The 21,784-nt window shown below is 35.2% G+C and overlaps 1 protein-coding gene and 1 non-coding gene across 2 annotated transcripts; both read right to left on the reverse strand.

Moving 5' to 3' along the window:
* Nucleotides 1-4,093: 4,093 nt before the first annotated feature.
* On the reverse strand, nucleotides 4,094-6,078 carry LOC111912783 (dof zinc finger protein DOF3.6). The gene is made up of 2 exons (XM_023908507.3): nucleotides 5,595-6,078; nucleotides 4,094-5,296 (listed from the first exon to the last, which is right to left on the reverse strand). Exons 1-2 carry the CDS (start codon nucleotides 5,646-5,648, stop codon nucleotides 4,385-4,387), a joined length of 966 nt encoding a protein of 321 aa, XP_023764275.1. The 5' UTR covers nucleotides 5,649-6,078; the 3' UTR covers nucleotides 4,094-4,384.
* A 14,832-nt stretch (nucleotides 6,079-20,910) lies between these two features.
* LOC128128254 (small nucleolar RNA R71) lies at nucleotides 20,911-21,017 on the reverse strand. The gene has a single exon (XR_008226114.1). It is a non-coding gene; the product is annotated as a small nucleolar RNA R71 (small nucleolar RNA).
* Between the last annotated feature and the right edge of the window lie 767 nt (nucleotides 21,018-21,784).

The raw sequence follows: 21,784 nt of genomic DNA on the forward strand, positions 1-21,784 counted from the left end.
AAGCAGAAGGAATCGCAATGATTCTGTCAGTTATGTGCTTGCTAGGAGAATATTCGACTTTGAAGGACTTGCCAAAAAGATATAGTATAATCCTACAAAAAAACTTATTTTTTTGTTGATTGTGTTCATAAAGAGAAATAATTTACTTTACTCTTTTTTGTGTTTGTAGAAGGATGACACTATTTCACCTTGAAAATACACTACAGTGGTATCTTCACCAAGGCACCTAGAAGGAAATACATTGATGGTAAAGTAACATACATAGATGATGTTGACGTTGATTTATTTTCAGTTCATGAGCATGATGACATGGTTCGAGAATTTGGGTACAAAACCGAGCAAACCCTTAACTATCATTTATGTATCCCTGAATATGCCTTAGACTATGGCTTAATGTTGTTAGGTAATGGCCAAGATGTACTTAAAATGGTGTCATATGTCCTTAAACACAGACTTATAAGGGTGTATATTGAAAATGGTCAGACTAGGGTACCTACTTAGTTTAAGTTTCGTTTTAAAGTTGTTATTGAGGATTTGGAACCTGAAAGTGTGTCACTTGAAATGAATAGAAAGAATCCTCGTAGGAGAGAAGCGGGATTAGGTAATAGAGAGCTTGGTTACTCAAAGACTCTTATGCCATATGTAAGTTCACAAGTTAGCCAACAAAGTAATGTCATTGATGTGGTGAATCATGAAATTGAAACTAAAGAGGAAGTGATCAATCATGGACTTGAAACTTAAGAGGAAGTGATCAACCATGGAATTGAAATTCAAGACGAAGTGATTAATCATGAAGTTGAAACTGAAGAACCAGTGAGAAGTTACCATGTTGAGTGATTAATCAGTGATATTTTTTATAGGACAAAATTGCCCATATGATATTATATTAAAAATTAAATTAACGGCTAAATGGTAATGAAGTGAGGCATATGGATTGAACATTAAAAGTTTTGAAACCACAAGGACCATTAGTGAAGTTTTTGAAACTTAGGGACGAAACTTCAGATTTCGTGAAACCATAAAGACCATTTATGAAGTTTTTTATTATATAAATTATTATGTGTATGATTCATTGATTATGTATAATTATATGAATTTTATTTTTTGCTAAGATGTATGTAATCGTTCATTCTTTAAGCACAAACATATATGTTTATTGTAATAAACGTTGGTAAATGAAAATTATAATTCAAAACAATGTTAAATGAAAACTGTAGAGATTAAAAATTAGGCAAGTGAAAACTATAGTTTTTAATATGAGTTTGTTTGACAAAAACGATAATAAATAAAAATTGTAATTTTTATTTATTGTAGTTGTGTTTGGTAAAAAATAGTCGTAAACATTTATTTTTAATATATTTTTGTTTAACGTTAATTATATAAAAAACGACTAGGCGAAACCGAAATAACTAAAATTTTAATTTTACTAATTGCTTACATAGATATTAAAAATTTGGTGTGGTCGAAATCACAACATGCCGTCTAAAAGCTAATTGAAGATTAATACAAGACTAAACAAATATAAAATCAAAACAAGAAAATGGTTAATCTATATAAAATATATTTTTATTATAAAAAGTTTACTTAAAGATTATGACATGAATTAATAAAAGGTAAAATCCATAGAATAATTGTTAAAACCCAAAAATATTATAGGTTGACGTAAAAATTAATTTGTCTAAAGACAAAGAAATATAAAATAAAAATATTCAATTGGATCAAAATTTAAAGGGGATATATATATATATATATATATATATATATATATATATATATATATATATATATATATATATATATATATATATATATATATGAGAGAGAGAGAGATGAGGCCCTCAAAACATGAATGTTATGAATCATATATGCTCTTTTTGACATCATAATTGGTCAATAATACTACTTCCTATTACTAGTTCTAGTCCACAATCATGTCTCTCAATTATAAAACACACAGAGAAGTTAGGGTTTTCATATTTGCATGGTTTTGAGTGGCAATAATTGATGTTTTTAAAAGAAGTACTTCTACGTACAACATTCTCTTGATTGCTGCCATATTCCAACTTTTAATTATTACGTTCATATTCCATCAAACCTTATTATATGATTGAATATATTACATATTGGGACTACAAAAGTTGCTAAAAATATCCAAGAAAGGTTCTAACATATTTTCTGAAAATTCAGGTATTCTTTATCGTTATTACAGTTTTTAATAAGATGTCATTGACGTGGTCTCTTCGGCCTTCATATGGTTAATATGTCTACGTACATGAATGTGATCTTTAATAGCAAAGTGAAAAACTCATCTCTTACTTACTTTTTAATGTCAAAGCTTTAAATTTTTTTTTTGGCTTAAAAATATATCTAGGTGAGGAAGATGTTTGTCTTGGGACTCATGGGTATGGGTTGATAACCCAATCTATTGTAGCTTAGAAAGTCCCACTTAGAAAAAATAAATAAACTGAGAGAAATTAAATATTTTCTTACCTTTTGATCCTACCAATCCTCCTACTCATTTAAATGATTACATATGTCATGTTAGTATCCTAAAATATCATTAAATCTCATTAAATTAACATTAAATGTTACACATGTCACAATTTCATTGGATAGAAGGATATGTAGGAACAAAAAATAAAAAGATATTTAATTTCTCATAAGTTAAATAAACATTTCGAACGCCAGAAAATTTAGCGTCCATTTTCCCTTTGGCAAGTAGGATCGTAAATCATTACCTCCAACTAAAAAGATAATCACAACATTTGTATATCTATGTATATATGTATCATGATGAGCTCACAAAAAGGAAGTATGCAATATAAGAAATTAAATATCAGAGACGCGTATAGTTATAATTTAAGTTAATGATCAAATATACTCTAACTTATCATATAATATACCTTCACCGCCTCATGCATGCTACTTTCTTCCCATACGTTATATAGACGAGTGACCGGGGATCTGCAACCTTTTGCTGCAAAGCAAATACTTTTTACTTTTTACTTTTTTTTTTTTTTTTTTTTAATTTTTTTAACAGCAAGGCTTTATTAAAAAACAGCACAAGCTGGAATTACAAGCCACCCTAGATTGAGTTATCAACCCAGATAAAGATCTCCCCACCTAGCTCTATTTTTAAGCCAAAAGAACCCTAAAGCTTTGACATCAAAAGCAAGAAGAAAGAAATAAAGGAAGAACATGTAAAGAAGAGACTGACGAAGAAATAATACAGTCACGAAGCTGCAAAGCAAACTTATGACTGAAGAAGAATAATACTGTCAGGAAGAACATGTAAAGAAGGGGAATTGTGCTACGTTGATGATTTTATGCATTCCGTTCTATCTTTTAGTAATGCCAAAAGAAAGTTCGAGATGCATTTTATTGGATTTCGTGAAGAATCTTCGAATCTATGTTTATTAGCAAATCAGATATTCTTTGTAGCCTATATATAAATGAAAAATATGTTACCATTTAGTTTAGCTCAGATTTTTTTTTTTTTGTAAAAGAAATTAATACTAAATCTCTATGGTTGTTTGTAACAGATATACTAGACTACCTAAATTTTGGTTTTTATTCTTCTAGACCGTTGTTAGCTTTTTAATAAAATCTTGGTTAAAAAAGGAATAACCATGTCTCCTTTAAGTAAGATTACGAACTATTTTGGATAAATTGTGAAGACTTAATTAAATGCAACCATCTTACAACATTTCTCAGCTGCAACAAAGTTCTAAGAAACAACAAATAATAAAAAGGAAATTGGTATATGAGTATGGTAACTAATTACTTTCCTATACGTCTTTATGTTTCTATGGTACCCAAACTCAAGTTTAGCGCATGCATGGGTTCGATACTCTTACCATCGAAAACAAAATTTGTAACAGTAAATGGCCACAATCATTCTATTCTTAGTGCATAATAAGTTAAAGGAATTGATTTCGCATTGGATACTAAATTGGATTAAAACTAAGAAACCATTGTGGTTATTTAATTTAGTAGCTGTGTGACCTAACAGGGAATATATATATAATAAACTAGTTCAAGAGATTATTCAGTAGAAAGATTTAACCGAAAAACATTATCGTTCATAACACAATGAAAAAGTACCACACACTTTGACACAAATTAAGTAAAAACATTAGACATGAAGTACAAGTAATTGAACTCTCAAACACATTAATTAGTTGAATTAAAAGCACAACACACTACTTTACCATAACATTCAATTTGAATAGCATATAGTAAACCTACCATTTTTGTCCTTCAGTTCTTCAGTAGTAACCGATCTTGAGTGAGACCACATGACATTCTTGCTTATCTTGGATTTCGGAGTCCAAGTTAACTCAGTTGAACGCTTAGATGAAAGAAATTCCTCCAAAGTAAAAGATCATATGAAATGTGTTGTAGGAGTAGAAGAAGTATTGACACCAGAAAATTCAGCCCATGTATTACTCCCTGACCATGGTTGTTGATTGGCATTTTCTGAAATACCCAGAAGTTGTCTTGATAAATTCAGACCTCGGGTTTCTTCGACTTTCACTGGAGGATCTGCATGAGGGTTCTCGATCATCGAAGATGCTGGTGGTGCAACTCCACCTTCACTTTGATAGTGAAATAAGTTGGTATTATTAGGTGCCTCAAATCCTGCCAAGAATGGCAATCTCCAACTCTCACCACTTCCAATTGATAAAATGTTACTGAAATTATTTCCATTTGAACCTTCAGATCCGAATTGGAAATTACCCATTCCATTTTGAGGATGAAGTCCATCAATATTTGATGTAATATTACCAGAAATACCTCCAAATGAGCTCATGAAGGGTAATTGAAGTGAAGATGGATGTGGATGCTGATTACTTGTTGCTATGTGTCCGGTGGTATACCTGCTTGATGGACTCCCGTTCATGGATTTAGCCACCTTTTGGCCTGGAGATTTTGACCTTCTGCTGCTTTTGTTACTTCTTTTGTTCCTCCTACAACCTCCACCAACTGGAACATTCCTTAGAGCACCACCTCGTGTCCAATAACGCCTGCACGTCTTGCAAAAGTGTCGAGGCTGCGTGAGGCTGTAGTTGTTGAAGTAACAAAATTTGGTGTTTGTGGAATCACAACGAGGGCAGTTCAAGCCTGGCTCAGGCATGGGTAGCTTCGCTAGTCTGGCTCGATCCACCATAGATCCTGGTCTAATCGATCCTTCTCCGCCACCAGAACCTCCATGTTGTGGAGGCGCCAGCGGTGACTGAAAATTAGGGTTTTCTCCTCCTCCACCACTTCCTTGTTGATGGCTTGATTGTTGCAACTGAAACAAGAACACAATAACACAAAGCTTTTATATTAGAAGATATATATATATATATATATATATATATATATATATATATATATATATATATATATATATATATATATATATATATATATATATATATTAAGATGGTATATTCAAGAAAGGAGAGATTTAAAGAGCATATACATATGTATATAAAATCTTCTTTACGTATTTGCTTTTTTCCTTTTAATTGTGATTGGATGAAGAATTAAGAAAAAAGAAATGGAAAAAGAATTCATATCAAAGGAGAGAAGCTTAAAGATCAAACCTGTTGGTGCCAATTGTGGTGATCTAGAAAGGGTGTACCAGACGAGAAAACCATGGTTTAAATTCCTTCTCTTTATTCTCTTTTAGAAAGTTTCAAGTGTTTTTTTGAAATACATGGAATCAGAAACAAGAGAACTCTAGAGAGAGAGAGAGAGAGAGAGAGAGAGTAGAGAGAGAAGGAATGAAAGATAAAGGAGAAGATGATGAAGAGGTGTAGAAGGAGGCTTTTGATTTGCATAACATTCTTCATTTCTTTTTATTTTTTTAATGAATTTAAATATTGCATCTCTCTCTCTTTTTGTATATATTATAATAATTAGGGTTCCTAAGAGTCAGTGGTGGAAGTTTCTTAGCCACGAAGCTTTCTCGGAGACACTGTGACATACTGCAGCTAGTGTTCAGGTAAAAATTTAAAGAGAAATGTGACCCCTTCCTTGCTTGTATGTACATAATGTGCATCTATATGTGCATGCATGAATGTGTGTGTGTGTGTGTGTGTGTGTGAGAGAGAGAGAGAGAGAGAGAGAGAGAGAGAGAGAGAGAGAGAGAGAGAGAGAGAGAGAGAGAGAGAGAGAGAGAGAGAGAGAGAGGGTGTCTGATTGTGATATATTTGTTTCTATATGCATAAGCAATATCACTTCTATGGGAGATGTCTACCGTTGTAGTGGGGTGGTGGGATCGATCTTTTACATAAGAGTTCCCTCTTGGTTTGTAATAGTCGTTATAATAAACTATGAGTATTTAATTATGTTACAGATATAACCTAGTATGGAAACTCTTATTTACGTTTAAGTTTCATAAATGCTATTAGTTTTTTTCTTAATTTTTTTTTTTATTTTACAGTCATCTTTGATTATATCTTGACTAATTAGGTTAAAGCTGTTAAAAATGTCTAAAGGATTCTCTCCTTTGCGTAGTCTCTTTCTCTCTCTCTCTCTCTCGCTCTCTCTTTCTCTCTCTCTCTTCCTTTTTCTTTTTCTTTTTCTTTTTCTTTTCCCTTTCTTTTCTTGATTACAACACAAATTAAACCTTTTTCTTGGCAGGGTAAAAAACAAGAATATTCGTTACATCAATTTTATTTCCAGCACCCAGTCGTTTGGTAAACTACAAATCCTTTGATTTAACTCGTGAGATTTTCCACGAAGAAAGTGAGATTTATATTCTTCTTTATATCAACAACCTAAGTAAAGAATTTTTTATTTTACTTTATTTATTTATTTATTTATTTATTATTTTTTTTTTTCTAAAGAAGAGATTTACAACTTTTTTTTTCCACACATCCATAACAAGGGCATCCATAATGTATTGAATTTCATAGAGTTTAATGAATTGTCATATTATCTTTTTACAATTCATACAATTTTATCATCTTTTTCTTACAACGCATTGAACTCTACAAAGTTCAATAAAATATTAGAAAAAGTAATTTATAATATATATAGTTAAGAATTAAAAACTTCATTTCTTCCATTGAAGAGTTCAATGACTATTGAGCTTCAAATCCATCGAATGTCAATGTAAAATCTCAAAATGGTAGAGTTTCATTCATTGAATGACATCTAAACTTGTCGCCTCATTTAACTCACTCATTGAACTCACCATTGTGGATGCTCTAAGGTCATCTCCAATGGGATTTAAATTGGGGGTTAATGGAGGGTTTAATCTCATTAAACTCAAAATCCCCATTGTGGGAAAATGACTAGGATTCAATAGAATGGGAAGTTCATTCCCCATTGAACTCTACACTCTCTATCCTCTCTCTCACACACACACATACATACATACACATATATATATATATATATATATATATATATATATATATATATATATATATATTATTTTTTATTTAAAATTTTAATTAATGTTAATTTTAATTTTAGTTTTTAATTTTTATTTTCATGCTAATTAATTTTTTAAAGAATAACAATAAATAAAAAAACGATAAATGATGTGACAATCCATTAAATTGTATAAAGTTTAATGGAGTGTAGAGTTTAATGGGTAAAGTTATATAGTGAGTGGAATGTACATGTGTCAATCTATTAAACTCATATGAGTTCAATGCATTGGAGATGGTATAAGTAGTGAGTCTTGAATCTCGAGCTTTTAATATAATTCCCTATTCTAATAAAAGAGTACTATTCATGCCACGTGTCTATTCCACAACATTCCCCATTCTTTTTTTCCTGCTCTTTTTTCTTTCTCAATTACTGAAATTGCCCTTCTTTTCTCTCCTTACAACTATTCATGAATTAGAAATTTCTATCATGCCCTTTGGACTGATAACTGTCAATCCTTTAAATAAGGTAATTCGATAACATTCTAAAATTCAAAATGTTTCTCCTCTATTAATTCAATATCGAGACAGGTTTTAATTATACATTTCCTGCATGTATTTTTAAAAAGGAAACTCATTAAACATGATTCATTGTAACATACCAAAAATATCAAAAAAACTTTATCATTTTCAAACATCAAATACATACATCAATCCTTGTTTTCCTAAAATAAGTCATAGTAAAATGTATCACAAACATTAGAGTAAAGCAACAATCATCAGTGTGGAAAATCATCAGGGGATGCGGTGCAGTCAAGTCGAACTCATCCCTTTGGAACTGGAAGTACCTAAAAATGATTAAACCACAAAACCGCAAGTGTAACACCATGTTTCGAATCGTTTCATAATTTTGGGCCATGAATTGAAGATCAGTTATCATAAGGCTTTAGACCTTAGGGAAAAGAGAGATTTAGACCCCTTTGGATGTGGGTAATGTAGATTAGGTGATTTGAGAGTTCGATTGGTGCTTTGGAGCCCAAGGGTATAACCGTAAAGTTATAGTTCGGCAATTTTATGAATTTTGGATTTAAGTTCGGAAAGTTTTAAGGAAAATGAGAGTTGATAGGGTTATAGAGCTTCTCATTACCTTTCCATGGATATAAGGATCGTCGAAATCTGATTTGAAACAAAGAAGTTATGACCGTTTGAACTTAGGGCGGTTTTAGGTTAAGCCACGAACACTGGGCATACGAGGAAGTACATTGGGCATACTAGGGTATCCCTGAGTACACTGGGCGTACGCGATCAGTGCCCAAACCCTATTTTCGTGGTTTGTGCCCGATTTAAGCTATTTAACTTCCATAAACCCATTCCATTCTTAAATTTCACCCCTCCAACACCCTCCCTTGAAACCCTAACCCTAGATTGTGTTGGATTAGGTGTCTAAGCTCATAACTATAATTGGTATGTACTTGACCGATAGTAGCATGGTCCATTTTGGTTGCCTTCGCCAAAGCAATTTGATAGGATGGACATTTGAGAAAGTGGTTATTTGTGATTTATTAATATATTATAAGTATAATATATTAATTAAGAAATCATGTTATTTAATTGGTATTGATCAAGAATTAATATGTAATTAATTTAGTGATCAAAAGAGACTGATTAAATTAACAGGGGTTGATTATGTAAATCAGTGATACATACAGTTTGGGTTAATGATCCATGATTGATTAGTGATGGACTAAGCTTATGTAAGAGTCCATGAAGTGTTAGTCCAAATGAATTATTGGATCAAAAGCCTAAGTGAATGGATTAGGGTTTACAAGTGACCCTTGGAACTCTACATTATATATGTAACCCCCTAAGCCCTAAAATCGGACATATGTGCATTCTAAGAATAAGCTAGCCGGTTTTTGGTGCCTCCAAGTTGTCTCTTATAGTCCTCCATTGTTCTTGGTGTCTGTGATACATTTGAGCCATCACACTTGAGGTGCTAAGTTCTTGTAAGGCCAAGTTCTACAAGCTACAACAGAGAGCTAATCATCTAACTTGTTTTTATGTTTCAATTATCAAAGTTGTATGCTAGTTAGGCTTCATGCTTTGGAAAAATGAAATTGCATGTATAATTAGAAAAAACTTAGATTCAAAGCATTAGGGTTGTATGTGCCCTATAGGGATGTTATAGTGCTCAAAACCCATCAGTGGTATCAGAGACTAGGGTGTTTTCTGTTATATTGATGCAACTGTTTGATTTTTAAAGCTGAAAAATGTCATTTTTGGTCACTGACTACTGGACTCTTCGAGTCCCATGAGGGAACTCGACAAGTTGGATCATATGTGATGAACTCGTCGAGTCCATTCCATGAACTCGACAAGTGGGATCCCCTATTTGCAGTTTTTCAGGGTTTTTTTGCCATAATTGGATTAGGATCATTACCACAAAGTGTTTTGTATCATAAAATTCGTTTTTTCTGATATAGTGATGATCCTCATCCAATTAAAATATAATTATCAAATTTTAAGATAATAAGTTGATTATTTGTATTATTTGATTTGAAGTGCCTTGCTATATGAGTTGAATTAGGTCAAATTAGTAAGAGATAAAATATGTGATTATTTTACTTGTTTTAAATTTGATCTAAATGGCTCTGAAGAGTTACAAAACTTGCCACAAGTTTTGGAATTCAAAAGGTCTTCAAGAGTTACAAAACATGCCATCAAGTTTTGGAACCCAAAAGGTTTTGAAGAGTTTCATAACTTGCCCTCAAGTTATGGAATTTGAAAAGTCTCATTTACGAAACATTCAATTCTAAAATTCAAGAGGTTTTGAAGAGTTTCAAAACTTGCCCTCAAGTTTTGGAATTTGAAAAGTCTCATTTATGAAACATTAAATTCTAAACCCTAACATTTTAAAAGTTTAAAATTCAACCCTTATACTATTATACTATTAAAGGATTAATACTTTTATATATATATATATATATATATATATATATATATATATATATATATATATATATATATATATATAAGACAAGTCGGTCTTACCGCTAGTAGGCCTCATTCACGAAGCTGGTCTATAAGGGGGCATAAGGAAATTGCCTATAAAATAGCGATTGAATGGGTGTCCACTCTCACCCACCGTTTCCTTGACTGGTGGAGGGTCGTTAGCCGAACGAGTAGAATAGGACATTAATACTCATTAATAAGTATAATGATGTTGTAAATTACCTAAACTTTTATAAATTCCCAATCTTAGTTGCTTTAGGAGATGTGAAAATGGTGCTATTCCATGAAATTGCACTTTGCACCTTACCGAGTCGTTAGTGGAGCGTGTGTGGTTAACCGGCACACTAATTTGGGACTAACAAGGGTGGGAAAGGGAAGCTTGATGTTTATCATAGATCAATGAAGTGTGTGTGGTTAACCGGCACATTCATTAGGTGATAAATGACATCGAGAGTACCAAGTACATTTGCATGGTTATTCACACCTTGTTTGTAATCCTCGGTATCCCAGTCACAAACTTGAAGGGCATAATCAAGATTGAAACATGCCATTGAAAATTTCAATGAATCTCAAAAGAATCTAGGAATTTCAATTCATTTAAAACTTAATACTCAATTTTGTTTTTCATGGTGAAAATTGGTAAATCATCATTTACCTACCTTTAAATATTTTGCAATTGGATTACGGCATCCCTCTTCCGAATTATAAAAATATTGTGTTGGGTCCTAGCCTTAATATTTCATTTGGGTGTCTACTTCAAACACTGCTTCAAACTCAAACTCTTCCGGCTCTTTCTCTCTTATAAACTTACGTGGGAGGGTCATTTTTTATAGATCGAATTTCAATGATTGGATTCGAAACATCTGCATGGCTATTCGATACGAGGAAAAAGATTATATCCTCGATAAAGAGCTTAAGGAGATTGATGAATCTACTGCCACTCCTAAACAGATAGTTGAGTATAGGGCTCTTGAGAAGAACGCACCAAAGGTGTCGTGCATCATGATAGCCACTATGACTCCTAAGCTTCAGAAATATTATGAGGACTTTGGGCCTTTCGAGATGCACCAAGACTTGATGGTAAAGTACCATCAAAGTGCTCGACAAGAAAGGTACGAAATCATTTCCTCCATGATAACTACTAAAATGAAGGATGGAGAGTCCATCACGACCCACTTGCAGAAGATGCAAAGAAATGTGGACCGCTTGTTGAAGTTGAATATCAATTTTGATAAAGAGTTGGCTATCGCCATTATCCTACACTCTTTACCTTATTGTTATGATCAGTTCCATGTAACTTATCATATGAACAAGGAGGAAGTCACTCTAATCAAGCTTCAAGGCCTTCTCAGAATTGCTGAAATTAGTTTGAAAGGAAAATCTGTTGTAACTACTCCTACTACTGATGCACCTGTTCTGGCAATTGGACAAGGTAAAGGGAAAAAAAGGAAATCTCCTTCAAAGAATCACAAGGGAAATTCTCATGATGGATCCTCTTCTAGTAGGTCCAAAGGTGGTTTTACTGCTCCCTCTTCCAATCCAAAAGAAGCATAGTGTTTCTACTATCATGAAAAGGGCATTGGAAACAAAGTTGCCCCAAATACTTGCAGGACATCAAGGACGGGAAGATAAAACCCACATTCGCAGGTATTTATACTATTCTATCTAATAACTCATCACATGCTAATTCTTGGGTCCTTGAGGATGTGGTTTTCACATTTGTTCTGATTTGCAGGCTCTAAAAAGAAGTAAGGATGTGGAGCACAGGAAGATGAACCTGATCATGGAGAATAGGAAAGTGGTGTCTGTCACCAAGATTAGACTTTATTCTTTATTGCTTAGTAGTGGATTAAAATTAGATTTGAATAATTGTTGCTACTCATTAGATATGGCGAGAAACATTATTTATTTTCATGGTTTGTATGAACAAGGTTTTAGATTTTCATTTAATAATGAAATTGGTTCTATAAATGCTTTTTATAATGGTATGTTTTATTTTGAAGCATTGTCTTGTAATGGTATATATGAAATTGTGATGGTTGTAGACTACTTAAGAAATAATGTATTGCATATTGATTCGTTCAATGGTTTGGAGAAAGCATGCTTGTGGCATTGTCGTCTTGGACATGTCAAACAGGTAAGGGTTTGTTGGATCTCATACACACCAATGTGTGTGGACCCTTCAGATCCACCACAAGGGATGCCAACCGCTTCTATGTGACTTTTACCAATGATTATAGCAGATATGGGTATATCTACTTAATCAAGCATAAGTCAGAAACCTTTGAAAAGTTCAACGAGTTTAAACAAGAAGTGGAGAATCAGCTGGGCAGGAAGATAAAGATGCTTCGATCCGATCGAAGTGGTGAGTATCTTAGTATTGAGTTCCATGACTATCTTAAGAAATATGGAATTGTTTCACAATTGACGCCACCTAGGACACTGCAACTTAATGGTGTAGCTAAGAGGCGCAATCGAACCTTGTTGGATATGGTTCGTTCCATGATGAGTCGAGCTTTGTTACCTATCTCATTCTAGGGGTATGCCTTAGAGACTGCCACTCATATCCTTAATCTAGTCCCAACTAAGATGGTTACCAAATCACCTCACCAAATGTGGACAAGGAATGTTCCCTCGTTGGCACACATCAAGGTTTGGGGTTGCGAGGCTTTCATAATATGAGAGACTCACGGCAAGCTCGAACCTCGTAGTGAGTGTTGTATTTGTTGGATAAGGTGTCTAAGTCCATAACTATTTGTGGTATGTACTTTATCCGACCCGGCATGGTCCATTTGGGTTGCATGGCATCATGCATTTGGATATACTAAATGAGAGAATTAACACTTGTGGTTTATTAATATATTAATAGTATTATTTAATTAGTATTGATCAAGAATTAATCTAGAATTAGTTAAGTGATCAAATGGAGACTAATTAAATATATGGGTTGATTATGTAAATCATCCATAACTTATATAGTGGGCTAAAAGGCTCCATGGATAATCAAGTTGGGTTAAACCCATTGGATGCTACATGGAGGCTCCATGGGAGTTACAAACCCATGGGTCATGGAAATGAAGAGTCATGCCACATTAGGGTTTACATGGTGTAACCCTAGATGTGACACACTATATAAAGAACATCACACTCACCAAAATCGGCTACACATAGTGACAAGAGGGCTTGACCGATTTTTGAGTGTTACACATTCTCTCAAAGTTATTCCAAAGCATTTGGTGTTGTGTGAAGCATTTGAGGCATCACACTTGGGATGCTAGGCTGTCAAGGTTTCAAGGAATCATAACAACAACAAGGTATGTGTTTCTAGCTATCTTTTATATTATAAAGTTCCCCATGTATGCTAGATAGGTTTATGAACCTTGGAAAAAGTATTTTGCATGTATCTTAGACAAACATAGATCCAAGGTTTTCTAGGGTTACATGTACACTTAGGAGTGTTAGAATTGCTCAAAACACATCAGTGGTATTAGAGCCTAGGCTTGCTTGTTTGATACTTGATGCAAAATAGTTGAAAAAGTCGATTTTTTGCTGTCTGCCTACTGAACTCACCGAGTCCATGGGGGGACTCACCGAGTTCATGTGTAAATTCAGCCTACTCGTCGAGTAGGTTCGTGCACTCGACGAGTAGGAGCCTCAGAATGCAGTTTTTCGACTTTTGCTGCTGGAAATGGACTAGAAACATTACCATAAACTGTTTTGGTGTTATTAAACCTGTTTAAATGGTGTAATGGTTGTTCTAATCCATTTACAATGGCTAATATCAAAATTCCATGATTTTATGTGTTCTTGAAATTTTGATATTCATATTCATGTTCTTATGAGTTTAGATGATCATAGGAATTATGTGTAACTTCTTGCTAGTTTTAATTATTGATCATTATGTGTTTTAATGGAATCCATAATTTGTCCTCAAGTTATGGATTACCAAAATTTTTATCTTTGAATGTCCATTAAAGAAACACATAGGTTACATAAAATGAAGAGTCACTCATTTTAATGAACCAATTAATCTCATAAGTTATGAATTGAAGAGTTTTGTTAAGTTACAAAACTTGCCCTCAAGTTTTGGAACTTGTAAAGTCACCTAATTAACTTTAGTTCCAACCCCTAGAATTTTAAATGTTAAAATTCAACCCTTATACTTTATAATATTATATTATATTATATTATATATATATATATATATATATATATATATATATATATATATATATATATATATATATATATATATATAAGATCAAGTCGTTTTACCGTTAGTAGGCCTCTTTCACGAAGCCGATCTATAAGGGGGGTATAAGGTTGTTGCCTATAAAATGGCAACTTAATGGGTGTCTACTCTCACCCACCGCTTCCTTGATCGGTGGAGGGTCATTAGCCGAACGGGTAGGACAGTGACTTAAAATTCTCATTAAAAGTATAATGATTATTATAAAGTAACTAAATGTTTTATAAATTCCCAATCTTAGTTACTTTAGGAAAAATGTGAATAAGGTGCTAATCCATGAAATTACACTTTGCACTTTGAATTAAGTCGTTGGTGGAGCGTGTGTGGTTTACCGGCACACTAACTTGGACTTAACAAGGTAGGTAAAGGGTGACTTAAGGTTTTTTTTTCATAAGGTCGGTGGAGCGCGTGTGGTTTACCGGCACATCGATTAAGTGGAAAAACATTAAGGGTACCAAGTAATTTGCATGGTTACTTCACACCTTGTTTTGTGATCCTTGGTATCCCAGTCACAAAACATGAAGAGCACACTCGAGATTGAAAAATGCTATTGAAAAGCTCAATGAATCTCAAAAGAATCTAGGAATTTCTAAAAACTAAATAAAACCTAATAATTTATATTTCGTTTTCATGGTGGAAATTGGTGAATCGTCATTCACCTACCTTTCAAATATGTTATAGCTTGGATTATGGCATCCCTCTTCTGAGTTATAATATATTGTGATTGGATCCTAGCCTTAATATTACATTTGGGTGTTTTATTAAGGACTTTATCTATATCTAAACTAAACTTGTTTTCTTCTTTTCAGATGTCTTCCAACAATGCTACTCCTGGCTCAAACCCTATTGGCTCCTTCTCTCTCATGAACCTTTGTGGGAGAGTCATCTTTGATGGATCCAACTTTACTGACTGGATCAGAAACATTAGGATGGCCACTCGATACGAGAACAAGGAATATGTTCTCGACAAGGAGCTCAAGGTGCCCGAGCCAACTACTACTCCTGAGGAGTTTGCTAAATATAAGGCACATGAAAGAGATGCTACCAAAGTGGCATGCATCATGATGGCCACTATGACAACCGAGCTCCAAAAGTCCTATGAGGACTACTATCCTTTTGAGATGCACTAGGATTTGATGGACCGCTACCATCAGAGTGCTCGCGATATGAAATCATATCCTCCATGATAACAACCCGAATGAAAGATGGTGAACCCATCACAGGCCACATGCAGAAAATGCAAAGGTATGTGGACCGTCTGATGAAGCTGAATGTGAACTTCCCAGAGGAGTTAGAAATAGATATCATTTGGCACTCCTTACCATCATGTTATGATCAATTCCGCATGACATACCACATGAACAAGGAGGAAGTCACCCTTCGCAAACTTCAGGGACTCCTTAAGAGCGCAGAATCAGGTCTTAAAGGTAAGTCGGTTGTTACCACTTCTACTCCTACTCCAAACTCCGCAACTGTCCTGGCAATCGGGAAAGGGAAAGGTAAAAAGAGGAAGACCCCTTCGAAGGGTACCAAGGGTAAGACCCTTGATGGCTCCTCTTCTAGCGGAACAAGAAAGGTTTCGTTACACCTTCTTCTAATCCCAAAGAGGCTGAATGCTTCTACTGCCATGAAAAGGCACATTGGAAGCGGAACTATCCAAAGTACCAACAAGATTTGAAGGATGGGAAAGTGAAACCCAACCATGTAGGTATTTACACTATCTTATCTAATAATTCACTCTATTCTAACTCTTGGGTCCTTGATACCGGCTGCGGTATTCATATTTGTTTTGATTTGCAGGGACTAAGAAGAAGTGAGAATGTGGAGCATGGAAAGATAAACTTGATCATGGGAAATAGGAAAGTTTCACCTGTCACCAAGATTGGAGTTTATACTTTGTTGCTAAGTAGTGGGTTTACTTTAGATTTGAATAAATGTTGTTATTCGCTAGAAATGGCAAGAAATGTTATTTCCTTTCATGTTTTATACAAACAAGGTTTTACCTTTTCTTTTGATAATGAAATTGGTGGAATAAATGCTTTCTTTAATAATGTGTTTTATTTTAAAGCATTACCTTGTGATGGTGTGTATGAAGTTGTGTCTGTTGTAGATAATTTAGGAAATAATGTGTTGTGTATTGATATTTGCATATTTAGTTCATATTAAGTATACATTTTTATTCATTTATTAGCTAAATTATTGCATATTATGGACAAAAGGTACTTAAAAGTGTTAAATTATGTTTTTCAGTCCAAAGATGAAGCTCGGAAGCGGGAGAAACAGTTAGAAGATCGAGAATGGAATAAAGAAGAAAAACATTAAAAATGGCATCTACTCGGCGAGTCAGATCGACTACTCGGCGAGTCTAATCGAAGAATCGAGAAGATAATGACTCGGGATCCTAGAGAGTTTGTAACACCGTAAATTTCAAAATAATTTTTCGCATATTATAAAAACATTTCTCATTTAATTTTCAGAAAAACATAAATTTAAATCCTAATTCACATCATACAAAATCCCAAGATCACACACATATATATATATATATATATATATATATATATATATATATATATATATATATATCAAAAATCCCATGCGTGTGTACAGATCAAGCCGGCGCCTTCCCACAGTCATCGCTAGTACCTGAAACAACAACACTAACACTGTAAGCACAAAGCTTAGTGAGTTTCCCCAAAATACCACATAATCATATATTAGCCACTCGAGGCTATAACTCTATGGGTCCGTGCACCCAAGCTCTGGGAACCCTCAGGTTCTAACTCTGGGAACCTTCCGGTTCCAACTCTATAACATGCACAGCATAAATCACATAGACATCATGCAGTACAACACATAGCATACACATAACATACACATACTCTGACACATAACTCTGGTTACCTACTCAGGGTAAAGTATAGTGAGAAGACTCACCTCGTGTATCTTGATAACTCGCGAATCCTGGAAATCACTTGTGCTCGATCCTCCGAGCTATAATCCTCCTATAACATCAGATGTCTCTAATTAACACTTTTACCACTAAGGTTGACTACCCCTATCAAGTCAACATTGGTCAGCTCTGGTCAACGGTCAACGGTCAACTTTGACCGGACTCGGCGAGTGCACTAGGGCGACTCGGCGAGTCTATACGTATTCACCAACTCTCTAGGATTCCCTTTTTGACACATCGAGTACACCCCTGACTCGACGGGTTCCACCTGGCATGAATCGCGGGGCCACCACGACTCAACTCGCCGAGTCCTAAGAAGAACTCGGCGAGTCCCAGCTCGACTCAGTCCACCTGTCAACCCTCGCTAACTCTCCCTGACTCACTGAGTCAACTCATAACTCGGTTGGACCACTCACTGAGTGGTCAAGGACAATCTTCATGCTACTCGCCGAGTCTGTTCTTCAGACTCGGCGAGTCCATGCCATGCATCTACTCAAACTAGCTTCTGAGGTCAGATCCGCACCATCCACTCATAGATCTGGCCCTCCTAAGCTTATTTACCACGTAAAGTCTATATCTTGGTGCTCATAACACACCTACAAGGCTCTTTTTGGAGAAATAACCTCTAAAATGGCAACTCTAGCCTCTAACCCAAAAGAGAGGGCATAAAGCATGACATTAGGGACTCTCTGGACCTGCTAAGGTCCAGATCTAAGCACCATATCCCCATGGGACCTCTCACACTTCCAATACAAGGAAAATAAGGCATGAAGAAACCCTAGATTTGACCAAATCAACAAAAATACGGAAATAAGCTCTGAATGATACCTCAAGAAGCCTCCTCTGATGAAATGAAAGAAGATCCAAGCTCCCCAACTCCTCTAGCTTGACTTTCCTCTTCCTTTCTTGCAAAAACACACAAATTTGGTGAACAATAGCCTCTTATCTCACTCACACGAATCCCTCAGCTGCTTTGGTGCTCTGAAGATAAAGGTAGCCGCAATGAAGGGCCATAAGGTCCTTTAAATAGGGCTTAGGTCTGGGAATTTAGGGTTTCATTAAACAGCGAGGACTCGCCGAGTCCATTCCTTGGACTCGTCGAGTCCGGGTGCGAACCCGCGTCCTGAACCGCGATCCTACTCGGCGAGTTTGAGCTCCAACTCGCCGAGTCCCCTCACAAAACTCCAAAAATATAAGCATAAAAGATACCTGGAGATCCGGGCTGTTACAGAGTTATCACAATACGGGGGATGTGAGAGGGACTCGACGAGTCACCACTTGACTCGACGAGTCGATTCGTATATTTAAAGATAATTCCACAGATCGATAGAGGGGAGTTCTGGGATGATTCAGAAGTACTTAGCTACGATTGAGAAGCCAGAGAAACCCTAGAAGACGACGAAGGAAGCTAGAATTCAATCCCGGAGAGTAATTGAGGCAAAATTTCATCATTCCATTTATTCTTTTGTTTTATCATTATGGTTAAGCAATTTGACTTTGTTTGTTTGCTATTATTTACTTCAATTATGAGCTAAAACCTTTAGACTTCTGTTTGGGGATACAAAGTTGACAATATGGTTTGATTGATTGGTAGGATTAATTCCAAGTTGGTAAATTTTTGTTATTTTAGCTTGCTAAAGAACCTTGTGTGTGAATAATAATTAATTTTCTGTTAATAGGAAGATAATTGATTAGCATGAACATCTATTGATTATTAACCTCATATGCTATGTGATCACTATGCTATATGTCTAGGATTAATGAATATGAAACTAGAATTAATAAAAAAAAATTGAGTAAGTCCATGTGCAAGCTCGTAAGATGACCATCAAATAAGAAGTTAATTAAAAGAATAAATTAGTTAACTATTGCAAGTCTAACTTAACCCGAATAATTAATCTAGTGAATATAATTAAATTAGACAATTGGCCACTGTTTAAGTTAGTTTATTTGCTAAGGATTAGGGTAGTGAATACGAATCTAATCACTTGAATCGGTAACCAACGAAAGAATTAATCCATTGCACCATTACCTTGAAATCAACCATAGAGTTAACCAAGTTGAACTAAACAGAAGTTCCTTTCCAATTATTGAATCTAGTTAAGTCTTTATTTCCTAGTTCTTAAATTAGTAATAGTTAGTAAGTTTCTAGTCTTGTAAAACTAGAGAACACCCCTACTTATTAATTAACTTAGATAAAATTAGTTTTTAATTTAATTTGACGTTCCCTGTGATCGATACCCTGCTTATTTAGCTATACCACAATTGATAGGTTCACTGTCTTTTGTGTGTTATTTGATAATTAAAAGTAGGTTTAAAACTAAGTGAGTTTGCACACATCAAGTTTTTGGCGCCGTTGCCGGGGAACAGTTCTAAAATTAATATTAAATTCTAGTTTAATCGATCCTTTATGTGGGATTTATCTTACACAAAGTTATTTACAAAGTAATTCAGTAAGTAGAATTAGTTTATTAAAAATTTGTTTTTAGAATAACTAGAAATTTTCTTTTCTGTTTTTGCCTTGAACTCGCCGAGTGCACTCGTGCCGACTCGGCGAGTACATCGTTGTTTCAGTCTTTATTTTTTTTTATTTCGTTTTTGTTCTTTTTACGCGTTCTGTTTCTTTTGTTTTGTTTGTTTACAGTTGTTTCATGACCCGAGGATCTGATACACCTCTGGTCCCTCCTTTGGAAGACCCGGAATCCGCACTAAGAAGAAGCAAAGGAAAAGCCGTTGGAGAAACCACATCTTCAAAGAACTCACCACTCAAAAACTTAAAATCCGTTTTCAGCAAGAAGAAGAGCAGCAAATCAGGAGCATCCAATGCCTCGTTGACAGTTGAAGAACCAATTCAAGAAGATATCGAGTACGAGACTGAGGAAGAAGAAGAGCATACTTACGAGCACGAAACCGATTCCGAAGAAGAGTTAGCTATCACAATGGCTAACATTGATGAAGTCCCCATGGGGGAATGGAAGAAAAGGATGCGTGATGACACCGGGCCGGGACTTGTGCAACCCGCAATTCCCGCGACCGCGACTTTCGAACTAAAAGGCCATATTCTCGCCCAACTCAAGGAGATTCCTTTTTACGGGAATGATCACGAAGACGCTTACAAGCACTTGGACGAAGTGAATGATGTGGCCGATTACTTCAACGTCCCGAATGTTCCACACGAGACCCAGCTTCTTCGCATGCTTCCTGTCACATTTAAAGGAGCTGCAAAAGATTGGTTAAAGTCACTTCCTCCCGGATCGGTCACCACATGGGCCAAGATGAAAGAAGAGTTCATAGACCATTTCTGCCCGCCCTCCAAGATAGCTAAGCTAAAGAAAGCCATTGCCAACTTCGAGCAACAACCCGGAGAATCTCTTTATGAAGCTTGGGAAAGATACAAGAGCCTACTTAGAAATTGCCCACACCATGACCTTAATAGCCAACAAGAGGTCTCCATCTTCTATGATGGAGTCAATGTCACCACAAGGCAATTGCTTGATTCTCAAGGCCCGCTCACAAAGAAGGCGCCCCCGGTAATTAAAGAATTAATTGAAGAATTCTCTAAGCACTCTAGAGAATACCATAATCCAAGAAACGAAGTAAGTCGTGGGGTAGTGAACGTGGAAAATGATAGCATGGCGGCGGTGATAGCTAAGCTTGATAGTCTAGATCGAAGAATGACAAAAATGGATCAAACAATCCATGCTATTAGGGTAGGATGCGGAAATTGTAGAGAGCCCCATCTCACAAAGGATTGTGATTTGGATGAGAATGGAAATAAGAGAGCTCAAGTCTTCTATTCAAGTGGCGATCGATATGATGAAAATTGGCGGAAACCCAAGAAGGAATGGCTACCATACGAAGAGTATAAGAAGGCAAAGGAGGAGAAATACAAGCAGAAGGAGAGGGGACTATACCAAAAGGAAGAACCGATAGAAAAGAAAGTCGATTTAGAAGAGTTATTCACTAGATTTATAGCCACGTCCGAAAAAAGACACAATGATCACGATGCTGCCATACACGATACCAGAAACATGCTTAGGAATCAGCAAGCATCAATTCTCAACATTGAGAAATAGTTGGGGCAGCTTGCGCATCAAGTGAATGATAGAAGACCGGGTCAACTTCCAAGTAACACCGAACCTAATCCAAGAATGGAGAATGTAAGTGTAATAACCTCCAGCAGTGAAGAAACATTTA

The sequence above is a fragment of the Lactuca sativa genome, chromosome 8 (assembly GCF_002870075.4).
Source record: "Lactuca sativa cultivar Salinas chromosome 8, Lsat_Salinas_v11, whole genome shotgun sequence".
Classification (NCBI taxonomy): domain Eukaryota; kingdom Viridiplantae; phylum Streptophyta; class Magnoliopsida; order Asterales; family Asteraceae; genus Lactuca; species Lactuca sativa.